This window comes from Mytilus trossulus, chromosome 2 (assembly GCF_036588685.1).
Source record: "Mytilus trossulus isolate FHL-02 chromosome 2, PNRI_Mtr1.1.1.hap1, whole genome shotgun sequence".
NCBI lineage: Eukaryota > Metazoa > Mollusca > Bivalvia > Mytilida > Mytilidae > Mytilus > Mytilus trossulus.
Window position 1 is genome coordinate 62,453,300 of NC_086374.1, and position 26,621 is coordinate 62,479,920.

General features: G+C 33.8%; 2 protein-coding genes across 3 annotated transcripts; one reads left to right on the plus strand and one right to left on the minus strand.

Annotated features, from left to right (window-relative positions):
- Window positions 1–11,025: 11,025 nt before the first annotated feature.
- LOC134705926 (uncharacterized) lies at window positions 11,026–12,101 on the minus strand. The gene is made up of 2 exons (XM_063564641.1): window positions 12,041–12,101; window positions 11,026–11,429 (listed from the first exon to the last, which is right to left on the minus strand). Exons 1-2 carry the CDS (start codon window positions 12,099–12,101, stop codon window positions 11,026–11,028), a joined length of 465 nt encoding a protein of 154 aa, XP_063420711.1.
- A 10,187-nt stretch (window positions 12,102–22,288) lies between these two features.
- On the plus strand, window positions 22,289–25,476 carry LOC134707735 (uncharacterized). 2 transcript variants are annotated; one of them, XM_063567753.1, is made up of 2 exons: window positions 22,289–23,662; window positions 25,357–25,476. In XM_063567753.1, exon 1 carries the CDS (start codon window positions 22,371–22,373, stop codon window positions 23,646–23,648), a length of 1,278 nt encoding a protein of 425 aa, XP_063423823.1. In that variant the 5' UTR covers window positions 22,289–22,370; the 3' UTR covers window positions 23,649–23,662; window positions 25,357–25,476. The 2 variants fall into 2 exon arrangements, with proteins under 2 accessions (XP_063423823.1, XP_063423822.1); XM_063567752.1 differs by having other exon boundaries at window positions 25,354–25,474.
- Window positions 25,477–26,621: the final 1,145 nt, after the last annotated feature.

The window sequence follows — 26,621 nt, forward strand, 5'->3', positions numbered from 1 at the left end:
ATTCTGTGTAACAGATTGTCATTGTTGCGTCAACCAGATTGATTTCTTGTTTTACTTCATTTGAACTTCAAAAGTGAAAGAAAAATTGATTTCTTGTCCAAAAATACCGTGTGTTGCACTTAATATAAACATTTCTTTCTGTTTGTAAACAATTAAATGCATTTTTATAATTACATGATTGTGTAAATATACATTCAAGCATTAGATGAATTGCATTTATTTCAAACGTGCCAGAAAACATGCACATATTCGAATAAGCTGACAATAATTAAAGTGAATTCGAAACAGGGATGGGGATATACAAAGTACTGTAAGAGAAAAGTTAGAGTATCTATACTAATAAGCGAGAAGACCTAATTTTGTGTGTCGCTTCTCTTAAAATGAATATGCACAGAAAGGAATAGTAAATAATCAGTAAAATGAATATGCACACAAAGGAGTTTTTATGTTTACATCAATGAGCAATCAAATTACCCCCGACGCAGTTACTGACAGTTTGTTCAAAGCCAATAACAACTAATAAAAAAATCAAGCATCTAAGACTAAATTCTCACCAAGATTTCTGTAAATCAGTGTTGAATGAGACCCACTGGAATGAAATGCACCACTATTATTCTGTGTAACAGATTGTCATTGTTGCGTCAACCAGATTGATTTCTTGTTTTACTTCATTTGAACTTCAAAAGTGAAAGAAAAATTGATTTCTTGTCCAAAAATACCGTGTGTTGCACTTATAAACATTTCTTTCTGTTTGTAAAACATGTTAAATGCATTTTTATAATTACATGATTGTGTAAATATACATTCAAGCATTAGATGAATTGCATTTATTTCGAACGTGCCAGAAAACATGCACATATTCGAATAAGCTGACAATAATTAAAGTGAATTCGAAACAGGGATGGGGATATACAAAGTACTGTAAGAGAAAAGTTAGAGTATCTATACTAATAAGCGAGAAGACCTAATTTTGTGTGTCGCTTCTCTTAAAATGAATATGCACAGAAAGGAATAGTAAATAATCAGTAAAATGAATATGCACACAAAGGAGTTTTTATGTTTACATCAATGAGCAATCAAATTACCCCCGACGCAGTTACTGACAGTTTGTTCAAAGCCAATAACAACTAATAAAAAAATCAAGCATCTAAGACTAAATTCTCACCAAGATTTCTGTAAATCAGTGTTGAATGAGACCCACTGGAATGAAATGCACCACTATTATTCTGTGTAACAGATTGTCATTGTTGCTTCAACCAGATTGATTTCTTGTTTTACTTCATTTGAACTTCAAAAGTGAAAGAAAAATTGATTTCTTGTCCAAAAATACCGTGTGTTGCACTTATAAACATTTCTTACTGTTTGTAAAACATGTTAAATGCATTTTTATAATTACATGATTGTGTAAATATACATTCAAGCATTAGATGAATTGCATTTATTTCGAACGTGCCAGAAAACATGCACATATTCGAATAAGCTGACAATAATTAAAGTGAATTCGAAACAGGGATGGGGATATACAAAGTACTGTAAGAGAAAAGTTAGAGTATCTATACTAATAAGCGAGAAGACCTAATTTTGTGTGTCGCTTCTCTTAAAATGAATATGCACAGAAAGGAATAGTAAATAATCAGTAAAATGAATATGCACACAAAGGAGTTTTTATGTTTACATCAATGAGCAATCAAATTACCCCCGACGCAGTTACTGACAGTTTGTTCAAAGCCAATAACAACTAATAAAAAAATCAAGCATCTAAGACTAAATTCTCACCAAGATTTCTGTAAATCAGTGTTGAATGAGACCCACTGGAATGAAATGCACCACTATTATTCTGTGTAACAGATTGTCATTGTTGCGTCAACCAGATTGATTTCTTGTTTTACTTCATTTGAACTTCAAAAGTGAAAGAAAAATTGATTTCTTGTCCAAAAATACCGTGTGTTGCACTTATAAACATTTCTTTCTGTTTGTAAAACATGTTAAATGCATTTTTATAATTACATGATTGTGTAAATATACATTCAAGCATTTGATGAATTGTATTTATTTCAAACGTGCCAGAAAACATGCACATATTCGAATAAGCTGACAATAATTAAAGTGAATTCGAAGCAGGGATGGGGATATACAAAGTACTGTAAGAGAAAAGTTAGAGTATCTATACTAATAAGCGAGAAGACCTAATTTTGTGTGTCGCTTCTCTTAAAATGAATATGCACAGAAAGGAATAGTAAATAATCAGTAAAATGAATATGCACACAAAGGAGTTTTTATGTTTACATCAATGAGCAATCAAATTACCCCCGACGCAGTTACTGACAGTTTGTTCAAAGCCAATAACAACTAATAAAAAAATCAAGCATCTAAGACTAAATTCTCACCAAGATTTCTGTAAATCAGTGTTGAATGAGACCCACTGGAATGAAATGCACCACTATTATTCTGTGTAACAGATTGTCATTGTTGCGTCAACCAGATTGATTTCTTGTTTTACTTCATTTGAACTTCAAAAGTGAAAGAAAAATTGATTTCTTGTCCAAAAATACCGTGTGTTGCACTTATAAACATTTCTTTCTGTTTGTAAAACATGTTAAATGCATTTTTATAATTACATGATTGTGTAAATATACATTCAAGCATTTGATGAATTGCATTTATTTCAAACGTGCCAGAAAACATGCACATATTCGAATAAGCTGACAATAATTAAAGTGAATTCGAAGCAGGGATGGGGATATACAAAGTACTGTAAGAGAAAAGTTAGAGTATCTATACTAATAAGCGAGAAGACCTAATTTTGTGTGTCGCTTCTCTTAAAATGAATATGCACAGAAAGGAATAGTAAATAATCAGTAAAATGAATATGCACACAAAGGAGTTTTTATGTTTACATCAATGAGCAATCAAATTACCCCCGACGCAGTTACTGACAGTTTGTTCAAAGCCAATAACAACTAATAAAAAAATCAAGCATCTAAGACTAAATTCTCACCAAGATTTCTGTAAATCAGTGTTGAATGAGACCCACTGGAATGAAATGCACCACTATTATTCTGTGTAACAGATTGTCATTGTTGCGTCAACCAGATTGATTTCTTGTTTTACTTCATTTGAACTTCAAAAGTGAAAGAAAAATTGATTTCTTGTCCAAAAATACCGTGTGTTGCACTTATAAACATTTCTTTCTGTTTGTAAAACATGTTAAATGCATTTTTATAATTACATGATTGTGTAAATATACATTCAAGCATTTGATGAATTGCATTTATTTCAAACGTGCCAGAAAACATGCACATATTCGAATAAGCTGACAATAATTAAAGTGAATTCGAAGCAGGGATGGGGATATACAAAGTACTGTAAGAGAAAAGTTAGAGTATCTATACTAATAAGCGAGAAGACCTAATTTTGTGTGTCGCTTCTCTTAAAATGAATATGCACAGAAAGGAATAGTAAATAATCAGTAAAATGAATATGCACACAAAGGAGTTTTTATGTTTACATCAATGAGCAATCAAATTACCCCCGACGCAGTTACTGACAGTTTGTTCAAAGCCAATAACAACTAATAAAAAAATCAAGCATCTAAGACTAAATTCTCACCAAGATTTCTGTAAATCAGTGTTGAATGAGACCCACTGGAATGAAATGCACCACTATTATTCTGTGTAACAGATTGTCATTGTTGCGTCAACCAGATTGATTTCTTGTTTTACTTCATTTGAACTTCAAAAGTGAAAGAAAAATTGATTTCTTGTCCAAAAATACCGTGGTCTTTCTGATATTATATCAAATGAAAGGCTGACATTAAATAATGATTTTGAAGTTAATATTAAAAACTGTCCAAATTAGACTATATTGCACTAATAAAAAAGAAGGCTTTATAAGATAAGACTAGTTTACATCTTTTTAATACATAAGTTTTAAAAGAAAAATAATAATCATACATTACGTTAATTAAACCAGATAAAGTACAAAAGGAAGGTTAACATGTTGAAGAAAAAAACACAAGTTAAGTAAACGAATGTAGAGTAGGTACTAAACTACCAAAATGTAGATGCACATATAAAGATTGCTTAGTCTTAATCTAATTTCCGAATGTTGCAATTTGAATTGTCGTTTCCAGCGAACGAAAGTCCTTCTAATGACTGATTGTATCCTAGTTTGTGCACTGTTGAATCTTTCTTGCTGCCTGAAAAAATCATCGTGCAGAAAAAATTCATTAGAAACTTTAAATATTATCTAATAATGACTTAATTGTATGGCAACGTATATCATTCAACTGTCTTGAAAAAATATTTGCATTCACGTCTACATACTACGTACATGTAAACTTATGCATTCCGTCACATTTTTGCATCTTTTTAACTTGCATGCGGCCACACGGTGTGACCCTAAACCGTGTTCTCTTGCAATAGATTTTCTTATGTCAATCGGTAACTTGTCCAAAACTACAGGTACCAAAAGCGAACCATACATCTCTGGTGTTTGACCAAGTGACTCGAATCCTCGTACGTATGATTTTAATCTGTCTCCGTAAGACCTCAAACTAAAAGCATCATTTGTCAGTGCGGGTAAATTCATGAGTGCTTTCACGGAAGCATGTTTAAGTTTGCTAGGTTGTCCGAACTGATCTCTGAGAAGGCTGACTGCGGTTTCGTAGTTACCATTAGTCAAACCGAATCCCTCTTCTGTTTGCGCGGCGTTTCCCTCTAGCTGGGCTTTAATATAGTTAAACTTTTGGATTGGCGTTAATGTTTCGTTGTAGTGTATAGATGACTCGAAACAATCCCTAAATGTCTGCCACTTGAGAATATCTCCATTAAAAAAAATAAGTCTAACTTTGGAAGCCTATGGTTATTAGTTTTTGAAGATCTTGGTTCGCGTCTGGCGTATATACTAAATTTAGTCCTTGTATCTAGGATGAGTTTATTCTGACGGGACTTGAAACATGACATCCTCTGACGGATATGCACTGCAGGGGCGTGAATTGTATACTGCTGGTTCATAGAATCTATTGCACATGTGTTCATATTTATTCTAGCTTCAGGTGTGAAATTATATGCGTCTGGGTTAAGTCTGCTCGTTGAAGGACCAACAGTATCAAGCGAAATTATAGTATTTTTTTCAAGGATTTTCTTATCCCAGGCATAGATTACCTTAGCCGTATTTGGCACATTTTTTTGGAATTTTGGATCCTCAATGCTCTTCAACTTTGTACTTGTTTGGGTGATTTGAGCGTCACTGATGAGTCTTATGTAGACGAAACGCGCGTATGGCGTACTAAATTATAATCCTGGTACCTTTGATAACTATTTACACCACTGGGTCGATGCCACTGCTGGTGGACGTTTCGTCTCCGAGGGTATCACCAGCCCAGTAGTCAACACTTCGGTGTTGACATGAATATCAATAATGTGGTCTTTTTATAAATTTCCTGTATACAAAACTTTGAACTTTTTGAAAAACTAAGGATTTTCTTATTTAAGGCATAGATTACCTTAGCCGTATTTTGCACAACTTTTTGGAATTTTGGATCCTCAATGCTCTTCAACTTTGTACTTGTTTGGGTTTATAAATATTTTTGATTTGAGCGTCACTGATGAGTCTTTTATAGACGAAACGCGCGTATGGTGTACTAAATTTTAATCCAGGTACCTTTGATAACTATTCTATCAGAAATCCTTTTAATTCTATTATAAACGTTTGCCCGTTCTCGTCCTTGTCGAATCTTCCACATTAACTTATGCACCTCTTATATAGCGTTTATCTGGCTGTACCAAGTAAGGAATATAACTTTAATTTTTTTTCGGTAATCTTTCAACATATCTGTTATATCAGCCTCCACTCCCTTTGAACTTCCTTTTCAGTTACGATAACAATTGTGCTCTTTTGGAGATTTATTTTTGAATTCTCTCTACTGCAAACGCTGCAGACTTTGGACCAACTATATAACTTAATAGTTAAAGGAAGACATTTTTTACATAGCTAAGAAATAATTTATGTGATGTTAAACCTTCGTAATATTTCACATATCAAAATCAATTGGTAACTATTTTGAAGCATTATTTAAAACTGGTTGTCAAAATTAAATAAACAAGAAGTAATTGTAACAGTATGCTGTTACGAAGTCTCACAAACAAAGCTCCCATAATGCGTCATACCCATGGTCCCATATTTCATTTGATTTGTTTTATTGTATTTGTTTATTGTCCCATACAAGAATATATATACTTTAGGGGTGGGAATCTTGACCGTTTATAAGTTTTCAAACATGAGGGGGGGGGGGGGGGGGGGCTATTCACATGGACTTCGCCTATATTTTGTTTGATTGTCTCATACAAGAATATATATGGTTTAGGGGTGGGGTGACCCCCATCGACTTCACCTTTATTTATTCGATTTGTTTTATTGTCCCAGACAAGAAGATATATGGTTTAGTGGTAAGGATCTCGACCGTTAACAAGTATTCAAATATGAAGCGTTGGGGGTGGACCCCAGGGACTACATCTATATTTGATTTGTTTTATTGTCCCATACAAGAATATATATGGTTTAGGGGTTGGAATTTCAACCATTTACAAGTTTTCAAACATGAGGGGATTGGGGTGACCCCAATGGACGTCCCTATATTTCATGTGATGTGTTTTATTTTCCCATACAAGAATATATATGGTTAAGGGGTTGAGAGTGACCCTGAGGGACTTGGAGTGACCCTGAGGGACTTCCCTTTCATTTCATTCAATTTAATTTGTTATAATGTCCCATACACGAATATATATGGTTAAGGGGTGGTGATCTCAACTGATTACAAGATAAAAGCACATTCTTAAAGTGAAGGGGTTCGGGTGACCCCCAGGGACTCACTCTTCATATCATTTGATTTGTTTTATTTTCGTGTGATCATTTCTGAAGACTGCGTGTCTATCACTTACAGTTTTCAAGTTATATATTTTTTTAAAATAAAATGCCATAGGTTTCTATAGTAAACCATCCTTTCTTTATGAACCTCAAAATACCCCTTAATAGACCCCATACACAAACGAAAGATTGATGGCTACATTTTATGAAGCCCTAAGTAAATCTTACGAGCCGTTTTGGAAAACCGCTGCGAAAAGAAGCAGTTCTGATTATTTGGTAACGAATTCACAATGTATTATAAGTTCACCATCTCTAAGTATCATCCTAATAGTCCAGATAACCTCCCTGCACCCTAAAACAAAATACAGGACAGATTAGGCATCGCAACTTCAAAGGCCACCTACGAGATATCGAAAACAAAAGTTACCAGCAAGTCTTAATAAAATTATAGATACGGTAATTGAAGAAAACCAATTTGTAATTTACAAAATACCATAGATTTAAAAGCCCGCTAAAAAAAGACACTGGCACAATAAAATATCAAACAACGCAAAAAGACACATGGGCTTGATAATATATCAATAATAACGGAAAATAATAAGACCAGAACTATCCAACGGCAACAGGATTACAGGCTATTGGTGCATTGTGATATTGAAACGTCTAATTAAGGATTTGTGTACTATGTACAAATACTTGGTCGAATCTAATTCTTTTTTCTCAAGAAAATAGCTTTTGTTATTATTATTTATATCAAACATATGGTAATTGAATGCAATCTTATCATTATTTTGATAGATACATTGATATCTATATATATTTGAATTTTATAAGTGTAAATTCAATACCATATTGTTAAAAAGAAAAAAAAAAGATAGATACTAAAATGTCTAGGTGACTACTATTCGTCATGATCAAAAACGAGAGGGAAATCATGAAAAAGGAACTGTTTCTCTTTGAAAAAATTCCCCGTTTTCATTCTAATTTTTTTAAGAATACAATAATAAATGACGACTTTCAAGGTGCTAGACGAAACGAGTGCAGATAAGCGATAACAAAGCTAGCAAGAAGCAAACAACAGGAAAAACAAAAGTATGCATTACTGTTGTATCAAAGTAATACAGGTAAAATATTATAATTTCTTTGGTTTGGGAAATGGGAAGGTGGGATATTATTGCCAACGAGATAACGTCATTGTTTGTTTATAAAAAAATAATCAAACCTATATCTAAAAATAAGATATTAAAGTTCTTCAAATGACAAAATATAAATCAATTAAATAGGAAAGCTTAATATGGTCTGATGTAATGTATGTACAAAACAATTACGATAGTCAGCGACACACTGGAAAAACTGACTTAATACAGGCTTATATATGATGTTTACTTTACAACATTACTCCTGTGCGATCATAACAAGGGTCCATTGTAAAATTTTGTGAGCAGAAAATCATCAATAAAAGGAGTAACTGAAATATTTGGTAAAAACCATTAAGTGTATCAGCAAAAACGGCTGTGTTTATACAAGAAATAGTGGAGACAAATTCCACGTTATAAATTATGTTAGAATTTGTGGACCTTTATGTAGTGTGTCTTTCTATGTTGTGAATTTACACCATTGGTTTAGATTGGGTGAATGTTGGCACCTATTTAATTGTGTAAACCCGCTGAATTTTTTTGCACCTGCACTAAGTCAGGAACCTGTTTGTCAGTGATTTTCGTTTGTTGATATTATTTATATAGCTCAGACCGTAGGTTTAAACTGGTAATTGTTGGTGCCCTTTATAGCTTGCTAATAAGTGTGAGCCAATGTCTTGAAATTCGTATTTTAACCTACTTTGGTTTACTTTCACGAATTGTAACTTGAAAGGAGAGTTGCCTCATTGGCAATCAGATCACATCTAATTAAAATTAACAGCTCATGGTGTCTATTTTTAGATTGACTACACAAAGAAATAAACCTTCCGAGATTTGGTTGGATCGCTGTTGTCCTGTTTCCACAAACCTAAACAGTTAGAACACTGCTCGGAATTTTGTTGAACACAAATCCCTACAGACATACTATGAAATTGTAGAGCAATTATTATTTTTTTTTACTAATCTAAACCCCCATAAGTTTTGATTATTTAAAGGAGGCAGTCTGAGCATGCATCAAGAAAATGCCGATACCCAGTCAGGAATATGACAGTTATCCATTTGATTGATGAGACAAAACTTTTGATTTTGCTGTTTGATAAGGAACTGCATATCATAAAGGTAAGAAAAGATCAAACTTGCACAATATTGACGCACATCTCTAAAGTTGAACATTGTAACATGGAGTTGTGCCATTGGAAACGTTAAGGTGTTATCTGTGACGGATGCATAAGCATCGAGAACGGAATTAGAAGACAGACACAATCAGAATTAAAAGGTGTTAAACTATGTGTATTGTACAATATTACTTATCAGAACAGACTACAAATCAGTTGAAAAGGGCGTTTCACTAATCTGATCGATACAATCATACAAAATATCTTACGAAAAAGATAGACCCCACGTACCAGAATATTTAAACTACAAAAAACATTCATTATTGATCTGAGAGTATTTGCAATTATTGACTGCTGGTTCAAAGCAATCACCTAAAACAAAATTCATCTGACACATTCTGTAGATTCAAGTGAATACTGAAAGGCTTGTTTGAAGTATATTTTGGGAAGATGAACCTATCCCTATTTTCCCATTGTAACGTTCATATATTTTATATAATTTATGTACCGATTTTAAAACGTTAATTGGACTTTATTGACATATATCGTTCTGCCAAAAGATCGAAAAACTGCTGCTGTTGGAGATTCAGCAGCTAAAATTACTTTAAGGATGTACTCCGGTGAAAATTAATAAATAACAAATTTAAAATTGGTGCTAAAAGCTTGTAGAGCATTCTTTAAGGATAAAAATAAGCAAAAATTTTGATAGGTCATGGAACTGCTTTTCGAGATATTTGAAATTTGAAATATCGCAAGGAGAGGCTGACTCGGACTTCTACCTTATGTTTCCATTGGTATCATTTGGTTCTAAAAGAAAAGAAAGAAAATCCAGAATCTTCTAAATCTTTGGTAAATGACCTTTCATGAGCTATTTAGTCTTATATGAAAAAAATAAATGGGTGTTAATGGGGAAAAATATTATTTACCTTGTTTTGTATGTAAAAACACCAAGGAGTCCCAAAATTTGAAATGAATTCCAATACCTCACATAAGTGCATCCTTAAGTAACATTGATTTATGAACGATGGTTTGACGTCTGGCAACAAAGCATTACATACAGCAAATACCGGAAGTTATCTGAATAAAATTCATCTGACTTGTTCTTTAATAGGATATTGTCTAATAACTATGTTATCACTAAGTAGGAGGACATGATTAAAAATAACAATATCATTAAGGTGTGCTGCGAAGTTTACTAATATCTTCTAGTATATAAGATGTATATATAAAAGGGAATTCCATATCGTCTGTGCCATTCCAGATGGACCGGTCTAGTAAACACTCACTGAAAAATATGAATATTGCTTGTTAAAGAAATTCAGTAATGTACAATGAAAAAACTAATAGAGAGAAAAGTAACGAAATCTAAAGTGTTTACGGTACGTCACAACGACTCATTTCATCAACAATTGTTACGTTGAAAATACTGGAAGAATGATGATCAATTCAGTATAATTAACGGTCAATTTTTGTCGTTAGGAATAATTTTTGTGACAAGAACACCAGCTTTTTTTTTAAAGATGCCTCACATTATCTATTCAAATCTAACAAAACAGAGCTTTATCATTATTATTGACAATAATGCTTTCTGTTAACTTAATTTTGCTTTTAGACTAGTTTTAAATAATAATATCAATATGAATTTAAAAAAAAACGGTAAATAAAAGAAGTCTTGCTGCAGTATGAGTCATAGTAACAATTAGCCTACGACAAAAGATAATAACACCTAAATATACCTTTCTTAGTGCGTGGCCAAATGCCACCTCCAATTTTCCTATTTGTCAACCAATTTTTATTACCACCTGGCCAATATCCTCCATATTTGCCACCAATATGGGACATTCTACCATATCCTCCAATTCCTCCGTATCCACCCATTCCACCGTATCCGCCCATCATTCCTCCCATCATTCCACCGTATCCACCCATCCCTCCGTATCCGCCCATTCCTCCGTATCCACCCATTTTCCGTATCCGCCCATTCCTCCGTATCCACCCATTCCACCGTATCCGCCCATCATTCCACCATATCCACCCATTCCTCCGTATCCACCCATCATTCCACCGTATCCGCCCATCATTCCTCCGTATCCACCCATCCCTCCGTATCCGCCCATTCCTCCGTATCCACCCATTCCTCCGTATCCGCCCATTCCTCCGTATCCACCCATTCCACCGTATCCGCCCATCATTCCTCCGTATCCACCCATTCCTCCGTATCTCATACCGCCGTATCCATATCTCATGTCCCCATACATCATTCTGCCGTATCCACCACCTCCCATGCCACCATATCCTCCATAACCTTTTCCTTTACAAAATTTAAGATAATTTTATTATTGATGATTCTTTTTAAATAAGGTAACTGAGATCTTAGAGAATAATCTAATCTCAAATTGTATTCAAATTATATGAGCATTGAAAACTTTATTTTAATGTGTATTTTAATGTGTATCTTGAGCTTGGTCCAGATGCCTTTTTATGTTTCTTTCTTGCAAATTTATTTGTGTTTATAGTGATTAGGATTATAACACAAGTTTGACTGTGTCAACATCTAGTTTAAAATATTAACAAAATAAATTGCAACATGTCTTTCAACAAAATTGATGATAAATTATGTTCATAAAAAGTCCACGAAGTACAGCACTGTGGTTGGCTTTTTTTTTCACGATAACAATAAAAATGATTAACTTCTGAAAAGGTAAAATGTTATTGGATATCGCGTAGTTGAAAATATATCAATCAAAATATTATTCAAATGATCTCCATTCCTGTGTCATTGACCTGACGACGAAAAAATATGATACGCTAATTGATATGTATGATCTATAGCATACATACTAACAACAAAAGGGGTGGGGAGGGGGATTACCATATGATTGGTTTGTTCAAAACTTGATTTGTAAGTCAAAAATAATTTACCGATTTTGCTATAACTAGCAGCTGCAACAGCTATGGTAATTAAAAGGATCAGCAGCTTCATCTTTATCTGTATACAGAAGGAAACAAATATTCAGTGAATAAATACAAACTACAACGATGTAAAGCAATTGTTTTAACTTACATCAACGTTAATTTGGACACTGATGTGATACTAATAGATAAAAGATTCTCCTTCCTCATATTCGAGTTTGAGTGTTTGCATGTTTAGCCTAATAGAAAAGTTACCAATTAATTGCACGAGATGAGATGCAATGCATGAAAGACCAGTACGTGGTAACACGTTTACAGAGAACATGTGTTTTTGAATGACTTATGTTCCTTTTAAAATTGTTATACGATGATGACTGATGTTCCCATATTTTGACTATTTTATTTATTGTGTCTGTTAAATTAACGCATCAATGTAAATATAACGGAATTTCACGAGACTGTCATTAAATTGAGAGGGTTAGGGCTATAAAACCAGGTTTAATTCACCATTTTCTTCATTTGAAAATGTATGTACCAAGTCAGGAATATGACAGTTTTGACCATTCGTTTTTGATGCGTTTTGTTTTTTGATTTTGCCATGTGATTAGGGACTTTCCGAATTGATTTTCCTCTAAGTTCAGTATCTTTGTGATTTTACTTTTTACTGCTTTCACTTTCGGAAGTTATCTGAATAAAATTCATCTGACTTGTTCTTTAATAGGATATTGTCTAATCACCTGACAGTTAGCTTAATTAGAGAGGTTTAAGGTACCTCAAAATCAGTCTTCCTGTTAAAATGTGTATATATGTATAAAAACTCATTATACCAGGTTTGTCAATTAATACGCTAGGAGAGTTTATCTCCACAAGAATAAAATTATGCAAATTTGATGAAGGCGTCTATGTCTTGGGGTAGGAAACCCTAGTGTTTAAATTGACTTAAACAATAATTTATAGTAAATGTCAGAGGCAGTGACTCTTGGGCATCTGCTATCCTCGATTTATCAATCTATATTGGACTGGAAGCTGGTGTATACTAGAGCTGGTGTTTATGGATTGGTGCAACCCGAAAACGTTTTGCAACAAGTTCATCCTAGAGTTATTTCAAGCATTTTAGAAAAATAAAATCGAGTAACGTATGATTCACAATTTAAAGACTATATTACATTTAGTATACAGTGATAAAAAAATTCCCTGCATGTTTTCAAGCAACCAAATCAAAAACACTAAACTGTATTACCTTATTTTTTCTGTTATGAAAACGAATTAATAAAGTTTCATTTTTTTTAAGGAATTAAACAAATTAAAGAAATCTTACCTTTATTTGTGGATACGCTTTCCAGTGAAGTTAGTGTTGAGCAACATTGCAGGATCATATTTATATACCTCAGTTCAGGAAATATACTTTGAAATACACAATTACGTTTGACATAAAAAATTGTATACCCAAGTTTTCACAAATTTCAGTGACTTGTTACAATTTCATGAACAATACTGACAAGGCAGTTCATGTTCAATATGATTAATATTATAGTTATAAACCACAACATCTTGTGGATTTATAAATATGATTGACAGCTGTTGAAAAAAAATTCGTTATTTTGTATAATTTAAAAAAAAATCCCTGTTATTTTTTTTTTGTTTCAATTAAACAAAACTCGTTTCTGTTTACTTTTTGCAAACATCACATTTATTTCTTTTCTATTTTCGATTGACAACACAAAAAAGAAGTAATTAAATGTAACGCCCATTAATAACCATTCACAGTTAAAAATGGGAACAATTCGCCTGGTTTGTTTTACTCACTAACTGCGGTTTGTTGAAACGTATTGTCTTTCTATTATCTTACTAACAAATTATCATAAATATTTATGAAAACGTATTTCTTAATAATTGTGTTAATAATCCCTATACTTCATAATGCTTTTAATTTGCAACTGAAAATAAATCCGTTTGGAAAATTCGAATTTTATATGCTGAAAATATTTAGTAAGTAGTTATGCCCGCGTCACAGTGTCCCGATTTTTATATATACGATGGACACTCGAATGCGAAAATTGTAAGTTGATCTCGTTAAAATACCAAAAAATGACCGAAGCAAGAACGATGAATAACGAAGTCTATACGATGGTGCCGAAGTTATATACGATAGCAAAAGATGGACATACGAAGGTTAACCGAAGACGGGTATTTAAGCTTCATATCTCAGCCGAAATCTACACGATGGATCACGAAGGCTACACGATGGATTACGAAGGTCACACGATGGATTACGATGATGGCGCGATGGCCATACGATGTCTAAAAGACGTCGTGTACAGCTTACGATATACAAAAATGTATTTAAATTATATGCTTCAAAAGATTTTAACCACATTTGGTATATTGTTCCTCCTTGAAATGATCTTTTTTTTACGTTCAAGGCCAAAGGTCATGGTCATGTAGATGGGCTTGTTTTTTCTCCTTGAAAAAGCATAATACACAGGAAATTGGTTGCTAATTTTTTTACCTGCTGGTTCTAAAGACAATATTAACGGTATTTCCAGTTACTGAATGTTTCATTTTTGGTTGATTTCTAAAAAAAAAGTTTATGTATCAAATATGCATATTCAATTGACCATTTCCTGCATGTGTCATATACAAATATAGTGTCCATATTTGTCCCCAATATGTTACATACGAGGGGATGCCACGCCCGGCAGTGCCTTGTTTGAACTGTAAAATGTGTGCACTGGTCTGAATAATCACCCATAATTATGTCCATGTTTACTGATCTTAAAGGTAAGATTATGGGTTTGTTGATTCCTTTTGAGCTCTTTCCAGGAGAATATCATTATAATATAGACAAAAGGAAGGATGTGGGGAAAGCAACAAATGCGGCAAAAAAATGACATATAGAAAACAAAATGGTTATGGAGTAAACAATCGTGTGACAACAACTCAGACGATACATAAAAACAGAATAATGAAGAAAAAGTTGGTTTCCCTATACACGTGTACCTGCAGTGTTGGTGTACGAGGCGCGTTTATGATTTTCATTATGTTACTTGATATGAAAAATTGTAAAATATAACATTTTACTTGTAAAAGTAAATCCTGAGCCTGTAATAGCTGCTCTTCTTGTTCCATTTGAATTAATAGAAACAACGCTGTCGCCATTCTTGTTCTCATAGAATCATATGATATGAGCTCCATGTTTTGTGAACGTCTTTCTTAACTGTCGTATTAGACTGACCAGTTCATATCGCGTTTGGCACTTTAAATGTATTTTAGCGCGAAAATTAACTTACATTTAGCTGGATTTATTGCCGTCGTAGTTTCATCTTGTCGCCTTCGTACTTTTATTCGATGGCAACACGACGGGATTGCGAGGTCTTCACGAAGTCGTGTTGCCATCGTAAGACATTCAGGTAGCTTCGTGGTTCATTTGTGTAGACATCGTATTCTCAAAACTACCCGATGGAAACGATGGAAACATGAATGCAATACGATGTTCAAAGATGCATTCCCGGTGACATTACGATGGTGAGGATGGTGATACGAACTCAATACACCCCTCAACATCGGACGCACCTTCGAGGATTTTTTAACATGTTAAAAATTTTAAAACCCTTCCCGAAGTTGTCCCGAAGGCTAGAAAAAGTGGCCGATGGTTTACGATGGTTAAAGATGGCACTACGAATAGCCCGATCTGGATACGATCAGTCCTGATTTTGCAAATTTCTATAATCGTGTTGCCATCGGCGTAAAAATCGGGACAGTGTAACGCAGGCATAAAGAAATGTAATCTCTTTGCTGCTCATTTTCCCCTTTTTTTTCCAGAATATTAATTTTATTTACCTTCCTTGAAATGTTTTAGGAATGACTATTTCAAATGAGCAAAATGACAAATCTTCGCCAATATTCATTTAAATGTTGCAACCACATCAGAGATATGGAAATACAACCCATAAATCATTAAGAAATTATTCAACAGGAATGTATTGAACTGGAGATGGCAGCACTGTCATCAGTTGACAGTTATACAGAAAACAGTTGTGGAATTTTCTGTTGCCCATAAATCTTTAAAGACCACATCATCATTGAAATTTTCACTTCCAATATAAATTTGAATCTACCAGTGACACATACAAAAACGTATGCACTGAAGGTGTTACCCAGGCTGTTGGTCATTGTTTCAACTTAATTTTGAATGCTGTGGAAACAACAAACAAAATAGACATATGAAATGGTGAGCCCTGAAATCAAGGAAGGCTCATGTCACCTTTTCCACATATCAAAAGAAATTTTGAAACAAACAATTTCAAATTAGGTAAATCACTGGCAAAAAAGGATCCAGTTTCTGTGTTTTTGGAAATACAGCCAACAATATTGAAGACGGTTTACGCGTGAAGATTTTTCGCACAACAACACATTGCTAGTTACTTTTCTCGTAATTCACGAGAGATAAACTCAAAGTATAATAACGTAATAGCTACGAAATTAGGAAATGAAACATCAATTATCACGCAGGAAGTTTTGGCTAACATTAATTGAAATTAACAGACTAGTAGATTACATTGTGAAATTTGAAAAAAGGCTGTTAAAGACAGTAATGGATTATTTAAAACAAGAATTAAAAGAAAAATAATTCATGGCTTTATAAATGTTTGTTGAAGAATCAGGGCAGTTGGGGAAGAAAAACAGTGACAGAAAGAGGAAAGAGGAGGATTGGAGGGATGATAGTTGGAAAAGAAAACCGGTTATCCAGTCTGTCTATAAATTTAATCTAAACAAATTGCAACATAAATGTTTTTTTTTAATATCATATGAGATTATCATAACACTGCAAGCTGAAAAGTCTAACAAATTCGTACGGTCGGAAATAGATTAAAATTGAAAATAAAAATAACGGTGATATTGGCATATCGATTTATGACCGAAATGGTCCACCATGTTGATAAGAGATAAGACTTACTGTGCGAATTAAAAAAAAAAATTACTTGCACCGCAAGAATTGATGACACAATTTTTTTTTACCATACAAATATGCTGGCTATAGCCTAATTTTACCTCAACGGGGTACAATGACATATCAGCATTTTAGGCAATGGATATTTATGAGTGAGCAATATTTTAAATAAACGGAATGTTATAGTAAGCCGGTTTTATATATTATTTATATATGTTCCTGAATCTACTCGGTAATTTATAAATCAGTGTTTTGGGGAATTTATTGAGTAAAATCTGAACAGTTATATAGGACAGTGTTTCATGAAATTTACGGGTTAGGCAGCAATCATTTGATTTTTGGGGTAGGGGGGAGGCTTTGGATTTTTTTTCCGGACAAACTTATTTTCCCTTATTTCCTGCATTTGGTGAAAAACAATTTTGTTTGGCAAAAAGTCAAAAACAATTGTTTTCTTACAATTTTAGCATTACATATAGTGGCAGCTGAGGGTGAAACAAACATTTTTTTTTTCTCAGGGACAAAAAAAAACAACTTTTTTTTCCAAAAACAAATCCATAGCCCCCAAGAAAATCAAATGTTTGCTGCCTTAGAATCAGGAACAGTAATATAAGACAGTGTTTTAAGAAATTCAAAGGGTAGAATCAGGAACAGTTATATAGAACAGTATTTTCAGAAATGTACAGGGTAGAATCAGGAACAGTTATATATGACAGTGTTTTAAGAATTTCAAAGGGTAGAAGCAGGAACAGTTATATAGAACAGTGTTTTCAGAAATTTACAGGGTAGAATCAGGGACAGTTATATAGAACAGTGTTTTCAGAAATTTACGGAATAGAATCAGGAACAGATATATAGGACAGTGTTTTAAGAAATTTACAGGGTAGAAGCAGGAACAGTTATATATGACAGTGTTTTAAGAAATTTACAGGGTAGAATCAGGAACAGTTAGATATGACAGTGTTTTAAGAAATTTACAGGGTAGAATCAGGAACAGTTATATATGAAAGTGTTTTAAGAAATTTACAGGGTAGAAGCAGGAACAGTTATATATGACAGTGTTTTAAGAAATTTAGTGTAGAATCAGGAACAGTTAAATAGAACAGTGTTTTAAGAAATTTACAGGGTAGAATCAGGAACAGTTATATAGAACAGTGTTTGATGAAATTCAAAGGGTAGAATCAGGAACAGTTATATAGAACAGTGTTTGAAGAAATTTACAGGGTAGAATCAGGAACAGTTATATAGAACAGTGTTTTACAAAGTTCACAGGGTAGAATTAGGAACAAGTATATAGAACAGTGTTTTAAGAAATTCACAGGGTAGAATCAGTAACAGTTATATAGAACAGTGTTTGAAGAAATTTACAGGGTGTCATCGGGAACAGTTATATAGGACAGTGTTTTAAAAAAATTACAGAGAATATTGTATTGTAAGATACATTTTTTTTGTGAAAATTATTTAAAGTACTTTCTTTCGAAGATATAACATGTTTATCCTAGCGTATGAAAGTTTTTTGTTTTTTTTTGGGGGGGGGGGTAATATTGAGAAAAAAAAGGGCTGGGAGTTTTTAGTTTTTTTTTTTTTTTTTTAGAGAAAATGATAAATTTAATGTCAACTAGGAGTGGTATCCAAAATCAGTAAAAGAGAATTAAAAATGGGTCTAATTGCAAAATGCATCGGGAAGAATTGCAACCAGTAAAAATGGTTAAAAAGGGTTGTTTATTGAAATCGGGTTAAAACAATGAAAATAGAAAAAAATATGTCGATAGTAAAACTGAATTTTCTTGTGAACCATAGCAGCTTTTGACGAGGAGAAACATAAATAGAAAATTATTATTTATTAAACCCTTTGATGAATTGTTAAAAAAAAATATATATACACTCATTTAATTTTTTTTTTTAGTTTTGAATATATTGATTGAAGAATTCGTTAGTATGTCCATGCGAGTGAACAAAAAGTGAGCAACCAACTTTAATAAGAGTTGGACCATTGCAAATGTTATTGTGTATAAACCTTGTATATATAAATACCTTTTATAACCTAATCAGACACCTACCTTGATGTTGCCAGGTATTTAATTTGTGTTAAATCATTAAATAATATGAAAAATACCATTAGTACCAATGTGACCAATGGATCACTACTTACAATAACTTATCATTCGATCATTCTATACTTATGAATTTCTTTCTTATATTTTATAAAACATTGACAGACCAGTATGGAACCATCAATGTGTAGACTGTAATAAAAGATTCCCAATCACAACTAAATTACATAAGCACAGACGCCACAACCATGGCACCACAATACAGTGCCGGTACTGTCCCTGGACCTGTAGTGCTGATGATAAATACCGACTGCGTCAACATGAAACATCTAGACATAGTTATCATCAGTTCTACCCAGGTCTCAAGACATACAGTCAGTTTAAAATCATCAGTGGAAAGAGTGGAAAGGAATTTTTCGTCAAGAAGTCAATCTGTTAATACCCATCCGTCAACAAATACTAGTCCAAGGCAGTCAGAATCAACCATTCTACAAACTACAGCTCTTCTGGATGACCAGGTGCCAGATTTTGCTGAGCCGAAGACACCTTCTCCGATGAAGAGGTTGAGGAATGAAGAGACTACACCAATACGGTCTCTATCACTTGTTATACCATCTAACTGCACACCTTGCAACCATCCAGTATTAACAGAACCTGCAACACCTATCGACACCCCCTGGATTTGACAAGGACCATTAGACATTTATGCAGAGTCAACTTATGACGAACCTATTTGTTTTTCCAAGAGAATGACAACTTTGTTACCAACACCATGACCAGTACCACCATCACCGTTACCATCACCAGTACCCTCACAATTCAACAACCAGTACCATCACCACCACAAGTACAAATACCACCACCACTGCAATCAACAGTACCCTTATCATTACCATCACAGTTACCTTTACAGTTATTTGAATATAAAAAGAAGATACGGTATGATTGCCCATACCGCATAGTCATGTATAAAAGGCCCCGATATGACAATGTAAAACAATTCAAACTAGAAAACTAACAGCCTTATTTATATAAAAAAATGAATGGAAAACAAATATGTAACACATAAAAAAACGACAACCACTTAATTACAGGATCCTGACTTGGGACAGGCACATACATAAATAATACGGCGGGGTTGAACATGTTAGCGGGATCCCAACCATCCCCTAACATAGGACAGTGGTATAAGCACATTTAAACATAAGCATCAATTCAGACAAAACCATACAACCAGCAGAAATAGATTGCCCCCGACCAACAAATAAGTGGAACACACTAAAGAAATTGAGGTTGATCTTCCAGACTATAATGATTTATCGCTAAATGCATGTCTGTTTTTCGCTGGAGCACCATCATCTTACCTGAAACACCCTCTTGCCGAGACTCTCCAGGAACAAATAAATCTCTGCAGGAGAACCGGTGGCTCTCGGTTCCAAAGAAGGCTGATACCAATTGGTACCAGCCGTACCATGAAGGAAGAAAGATGCTACCTGCTTGACGGAACAGTTTTGGAACTGCGAGATATTTGGATTTCAAACCTCACCGAGGAATAAGTATGAATTTTTGGAGGTAGGATTTTGTAGGAAGAATTTCTTATTATTTTTAGTTCGAGACGAAATCTTCCCGTTGGTAGGGGTAATGTTACAAAATAGGGTAAGGGTTAAGGATGATAGGTATATTTATGTAAAGCTATGATTATTATTTTTCTTATAATCCAGACTACATTTCCTCTGTTTTACCTTGCTCGCGGCTGATGAAGTCTGAATAATTAATTGTGTGACTGAGATTATATGTACGAACACTGTTATATTTCAGGTATCGTGTCCAATTTTAGTGTTATTGTATGTATTCATTGGGACTGATAAGATCTAGAGTTCGTCTCACCTTTATCGAATATTTATAAAAGGGTAATATGTTGTAACAGAGCATATCATTTGTTAATGCTAAGCTTCCATCGTCCCTTTTTCCAATATTGTCCTTTACTTCCCCTCCGTTTAATTACTTGAGGCCGCCATTTGTTTACTTTGATTGCGCATGTGGATGAATAGAAGACGACACACAGCCTATAACCCCGTTGGCAATCAACCGATGAAGTACCGTAGAATTGCCCACGTGGGGATTTGGGTTGTAATTTCTAAGTATAAAAATGGCATTTTTCGTGGGCTCTGGTTCTAACGTTGAAACCAGGGACCTTTATTATTATACCCTGTAAGCTATGCCAGAGAATATACCAACAGCAACTGTTCTAACATCGCTACCAGATTATTTAGAGTAGGTTTCCCCATATATAGATAGACTGGCATCTGACCTAGATTATTTTACTACGGAATTTACAACCGAAATACCAAATATTATGATTGACGCTTGACGTTCTACGGGAAGGGGGGGGGGGGCTGCTCTGTACTGTTTTTTGCTCTCGGGATTATTGTATTTGTATAAGATATTTCTTATAGCTGTATATTGAATTAATCAAGAGTTGATTTTGATTATTATTCTAAAGTGTTTTATATAAAACAAGTTCCTTTGAAAGCCATGCTACCAATTTTTGAAAATCAGTAATTTGTGTTTACAATAACCAGTAGTAAGGTATGTTAACCTACTATCAAGGTTGTCCTAAAATATAGATTTTGACTTAAAACAGTTTGAGGTCTACGAACCCGAACCGTAACAGTATGTCCATGAGTGAGCGAAAAGTAAGGAGCACTTATTTGAATATTCAATTTTCCATTGAATAGCCTGGGGTTTATTAAAGCAGCAGTCTTTGTGAATTAAGGGTAGCTTTAAGTTTGCACAAATTGAATAAAAGGTTCATGGAAATTGTCAAAATTGTCGACGCATAAACGGAACTAACACAAATCAATTTGATCAACATCTTGCTGAAATTAAGTTTCGTCAAACAAGAGAAACGTTTACGTCTCCTTCTTTAGCTTAGTGAAGAAACATTCACTTTAACCGACGATCAAAAAGATACAGATCCGTCACTATTGTTTTCCACCTGGTCCTCTCCCGTGAAAACGCCCATGCTATAACTATCGTTCAAGGAAGCGATGATTTAACTACGTCATCCCGTTTCCGGGACCAGATGAGATGTTCGTGCGCATGTGTAGCTTCAGTTCGTAGCTTTATTTCATAGAAGGCAGACGTGGTCTGTAATTGTAGCTTCTATATTGAAATATTTTATCACAATAACTACGAGGTAGTTATTTTTTTGTTGTTTAATATGTAAATAAACTCGAGGGGTTTATTGTTTATATTAATTTTTTATATTTTTCTCTGTTGTAAATTTACGTTAAATAGACCGTTTTACGGCAGTTGATATTTTTTGGTGTAAACAATGGCGGATGCCATGCTCTCGAAAACTGATTCAAAATCCTTGAAGAAAGGTTCAAGTGCTTCAAATGAGGCAAAAGGTAAAAATCCTAAAAGAAAATCATCCGGTGATGATTCTCGTTCAAAGAATGACGATACAAATAGTTGTAGTAGTGGTGCAAAAATTGTCAGCTCCGGCGAGGCCGGAACTGTTGCTTCAAGACTTAAAGGTCTGAGTCAAAATACTGGCGAAGCTAGTAAAGAGCCCACTTTAGCTGAGGTTTTTTCAGTTCTGAAGAACATGCAACAGGAACAGAGTTCCAAAAAAACTGATTTTATGTCTCTCAAGTCGATGGTCGACGAATTGTATTACGTTGAGCCTGAGGGTTACGATGAAAGCCAGGGTGCAGACCCTGAGGTTTATGATGAAAATAATAATGACAATAATGATCATGTTGGTGATACTGAGGTTGTAGAACCTCCAGCTAAAAAACAAAAAACTGTTGAAAAAGAGGGTGACAATGTTTTTAAAGCTGCTGCTCAAGCTTATAGGTCAAAAGATAATGTTGATACAAGTGTAGATGACACTTTAGCTGACACGGTTAATGAATTTTTCCGTGAGGGAATATCTGATGAAAAATACAATGAACTGATGAAATCAGTAGCTAGACCAGATAATTGTGTTTCTCTTACAAGGACTAGAGTAAATCAGCTCATTTGGGATTTACTCTCTCCTCAAACTAGATCTTTTGATTCGGTCATACAACAACATCAAGAGACTGTTGTTAAAGCATCATGTAACATTACAAAATTATTAAATATGTTGTGCAAACTAAAATCTGAATTGGGTGACGACTGTCAACAAAAAATGCAGTCTTGCATAGATTTGGGGATTGATTCCATAGCTTTACTGTCACAATATAACAAGATGACTAATATAAAAAGAAAGGAATATCAAAGATTTGATTTAAGTCCTGAATATCATCATTTAAGTTCACCCTCAATTCCTTTCACTGACATGCTTTATGGTGACAATGTCCATCAAAAGTCGAAAGAAATTCAAGACATGAACAGACTTGGTCGAAATTTAAATAATAATAATAATGCAAGAGGTAGAGGAAATGGTTTTTCTCGAGGAGGTAGTTTTGGTAGAGGACGAGGTTTTGGTAGAGGCCGTGCAGGGTCTCGTCGTGGTGGATACAGAGGTGGTCGAGGCCGTGGTTACGGCGGTAGAGGCCAGTATTCAAATGATCAAGGTGGTTCAAAAAACTTGAGAGGTGTTCCAAGTTTCCTGAGGAAGTAAATTATGCTAAACAGGTAAGTTTAGCGGGTGTCTCTGATATTAAACCTTTTACAGCAGGTAGATTGAAAAATTATGTTGAAAACTGGCAAAAAATTACTTCTGATAAATTTATTTTGGATACAGTTGAACACTGTCACCTTGAATTTATTGATAATTCAATACCCACTCAAAGTCTCACACCATATCAAAGAATTTTTGATAAAGGCCAGGAAAAGATTATAAATGACGAAATAGAAAATTTGAAAAAATTAGGTGTAATAGTGGAAGTTAAATTTGATACAGATCAATATATATCTCCAATTTTTACAGTTCCAAAGAAAAATACAAATGAGCATAGAGTGATTCTTAATTTAAAAGAATTGAATAAATTTATTATTCCCCATCATTTCAAGATGGACACTTTTGAAATGGCTTTAAAATTGGTGAAACCAAATTGTTTTTTCAGTTCAATTGATTTGCGTCATGCATATTATTCTGTTCCTATAGCAGAGGAACATCAGAAACTATTACGTTTTATATGGAAAAACACTATTTTTCAATATACCTGTTTACCAAATGGTTTGCTATCAGCACCTAGAATCTTTACTAAGTTAATGAAGCCTGTTTTTGCAACTTTACGGCAATTTGGTTATATGAATGTAGCTTATATTGATGACTCTCTTTTGCTTGGAGATACTGAAGATGAGTGCATAGAAAATGTACAAAATACTAATGATTTAATGGAGTGGCTTGGTTTTATAATTCATGAAAGAAAATCTGTGTTCAAGCCTGCTAAACAAATTGTCTTTTTAGGCAATATTATTGATTCTGTATCTATGACAGTTGTGTTGCCAAAAGAAAAAGTAGAAAAAATTGTATTAGAATGTCAGAATCTGATCAAGAAAAACGTAGCTAGTATACGGTTAGTTGCCCATGTTATAGGCTTGCTAATATCCACTCTTTCAGCTGTGGATTTTGGTCATTTATATTACAGAAATTTAGAAATTGAAAAGATTCAGGCTTTAAAATTTTCATTTGGGAATTTTGATCAAAATATGACTATAACATTTGCCATGAAAGCAGATTTAAAATGGTGGGTTGAAAACTTACATTGTCAGAAAAGAGTCATTAATAGGAAAAATCCAGATTTTTCTATGACAACTGACGCCTCATTAAAAGGCTGGGGTGCTTTATTTAAAGACCAAAAAATTCAAGGAAGATGGAATGATGTTGAGCAAACTTATCACATAAATGTTCTGGAATTGTTAGCCATTTCTTATACTCTGAAGGCTTTTTGTAAAAATTATTCAGATATACATGTGAAGATTTTTTGTGACAATTCTAGTGCAATTGCTTATGTTAACAATATGGGTGGTATAAAATCCAAGCAAATGAATGAAATAACCAAACTTTTGTGGGTTTGGTGTATTGAAAGAAATATATGGATTTCAGTAGAACATATTCCTGGTAAATATAACGCTGCAGATGTTGAATCAAGAAAAATTGACGATCATTTAGAGTGGATGCTTGATAAGCAAGTTTTCCATAAATTAGTGGAGATTTGGGGTACTCCAGACCATGATTTATTTGCCTCTAGATTAAATTGTCAAGTTAAGAGTTTCTCGTCGTGGAAACCTGACCCTGAGGCAGTATTTGTAAATGCTTTTAGTATTTTATGGTCTGATGAGGTATTTTATAATCTTTTTCCCCCTTTTTCTCTAATTAGTAGATGTCTACAGAAAGTTCAGAAAGACAGTGCAGAGGTTCTGATGATTGTACCATTATGGCCGACTCAGGCATGGTATCCAGTTTTACTAGAAATGTTGATAGACTTTCCAAAAATGTTGCCTCGAAAGAAAAGACTTCTGTCCATTCCAGGAACGGAAAAGATTCATCCTCTTCACAATCAGTTAAAGTTTCTTGCTTGTCGGTTATCAGGAGAAATTTGGAAAACCAAGGCATTTCAGACAAGGCTTCCAAAATCATTTTGGCATCTTGGCGAGACAGTACGAAAAAGCAATACTCAACTTATGTCAAGCAATGGTTCCGTTTCTGTAGTAAAAGGAAAATTGATCCACTTCAACCAGCTTTAAATGAAGTCTTAGATTTTTTAACAGTGCTTTTTGATAAAGGATTAAGTTATAGTACGATAAATTGTGCAAGATCTGCATTGTCAGCCTTAGGAATAATGTTTAATGGAGTGACAGTTGGCTCTAACGCTACAATCATCAGATTTTTAAAAGGTGTTTATAATTTGCGACCTTCAGAACCTAGATATAGTGAAACTTGGGACGTATCTAAAGTTTTTAATTTTTTACGGAAGTTATCTCCCGTAAAGTATATTTCGTTGAAAGATTTAACATTGAAGTTAGTAATGTTAATTGTTTTATCCACGGCTTGTAGGACACAGTCGTTGTTTTTGCTATGTTTAGACAATTTAGTTAAAGGAAAGGATAGTTATACTTTGTTTTATTCAGGTTTATTAAAACAGAATAGACCTGGGTTTAATGTACATTTTGTTGAACTTTTTGCTTATCCTCCAGATAGGAGATTGTGTGTTTTTACTGTTTTAAAAGAATATTTGATGAGAACAGCTCAAGCTCGTAGTAATAGTCAGAAACTTTTTATAAGTTATGTGAAACCGTTTAAAGCCGTTTCAAGAGAAACAATTAGCAGATGGATCAAAACTGTGATGTCAAAATCAGGAATTAATTTAAAATCTTATTCTTCGCATAGCGCTAGATCAGCAGTTGTTTCTAAGGCTTTCCATAATCTGATTCCTGTGGAATGTATTTTACGAAGAGCTGGTTGGACCAGTGAAAAGACTTTTGCTAAATTCTACAAGAAGCCGATCGAGTCAGATGAACAACGTTTTCAGAGAGCTGTTCTGAGTACATAGAACTTTATTTGTAAATGAACTTTGTATATAGGAGGGATATATTTTTTTTTTTTTTTTTGGAGGTTTTTAATATAACTTTTTGACTTATCTCAGGG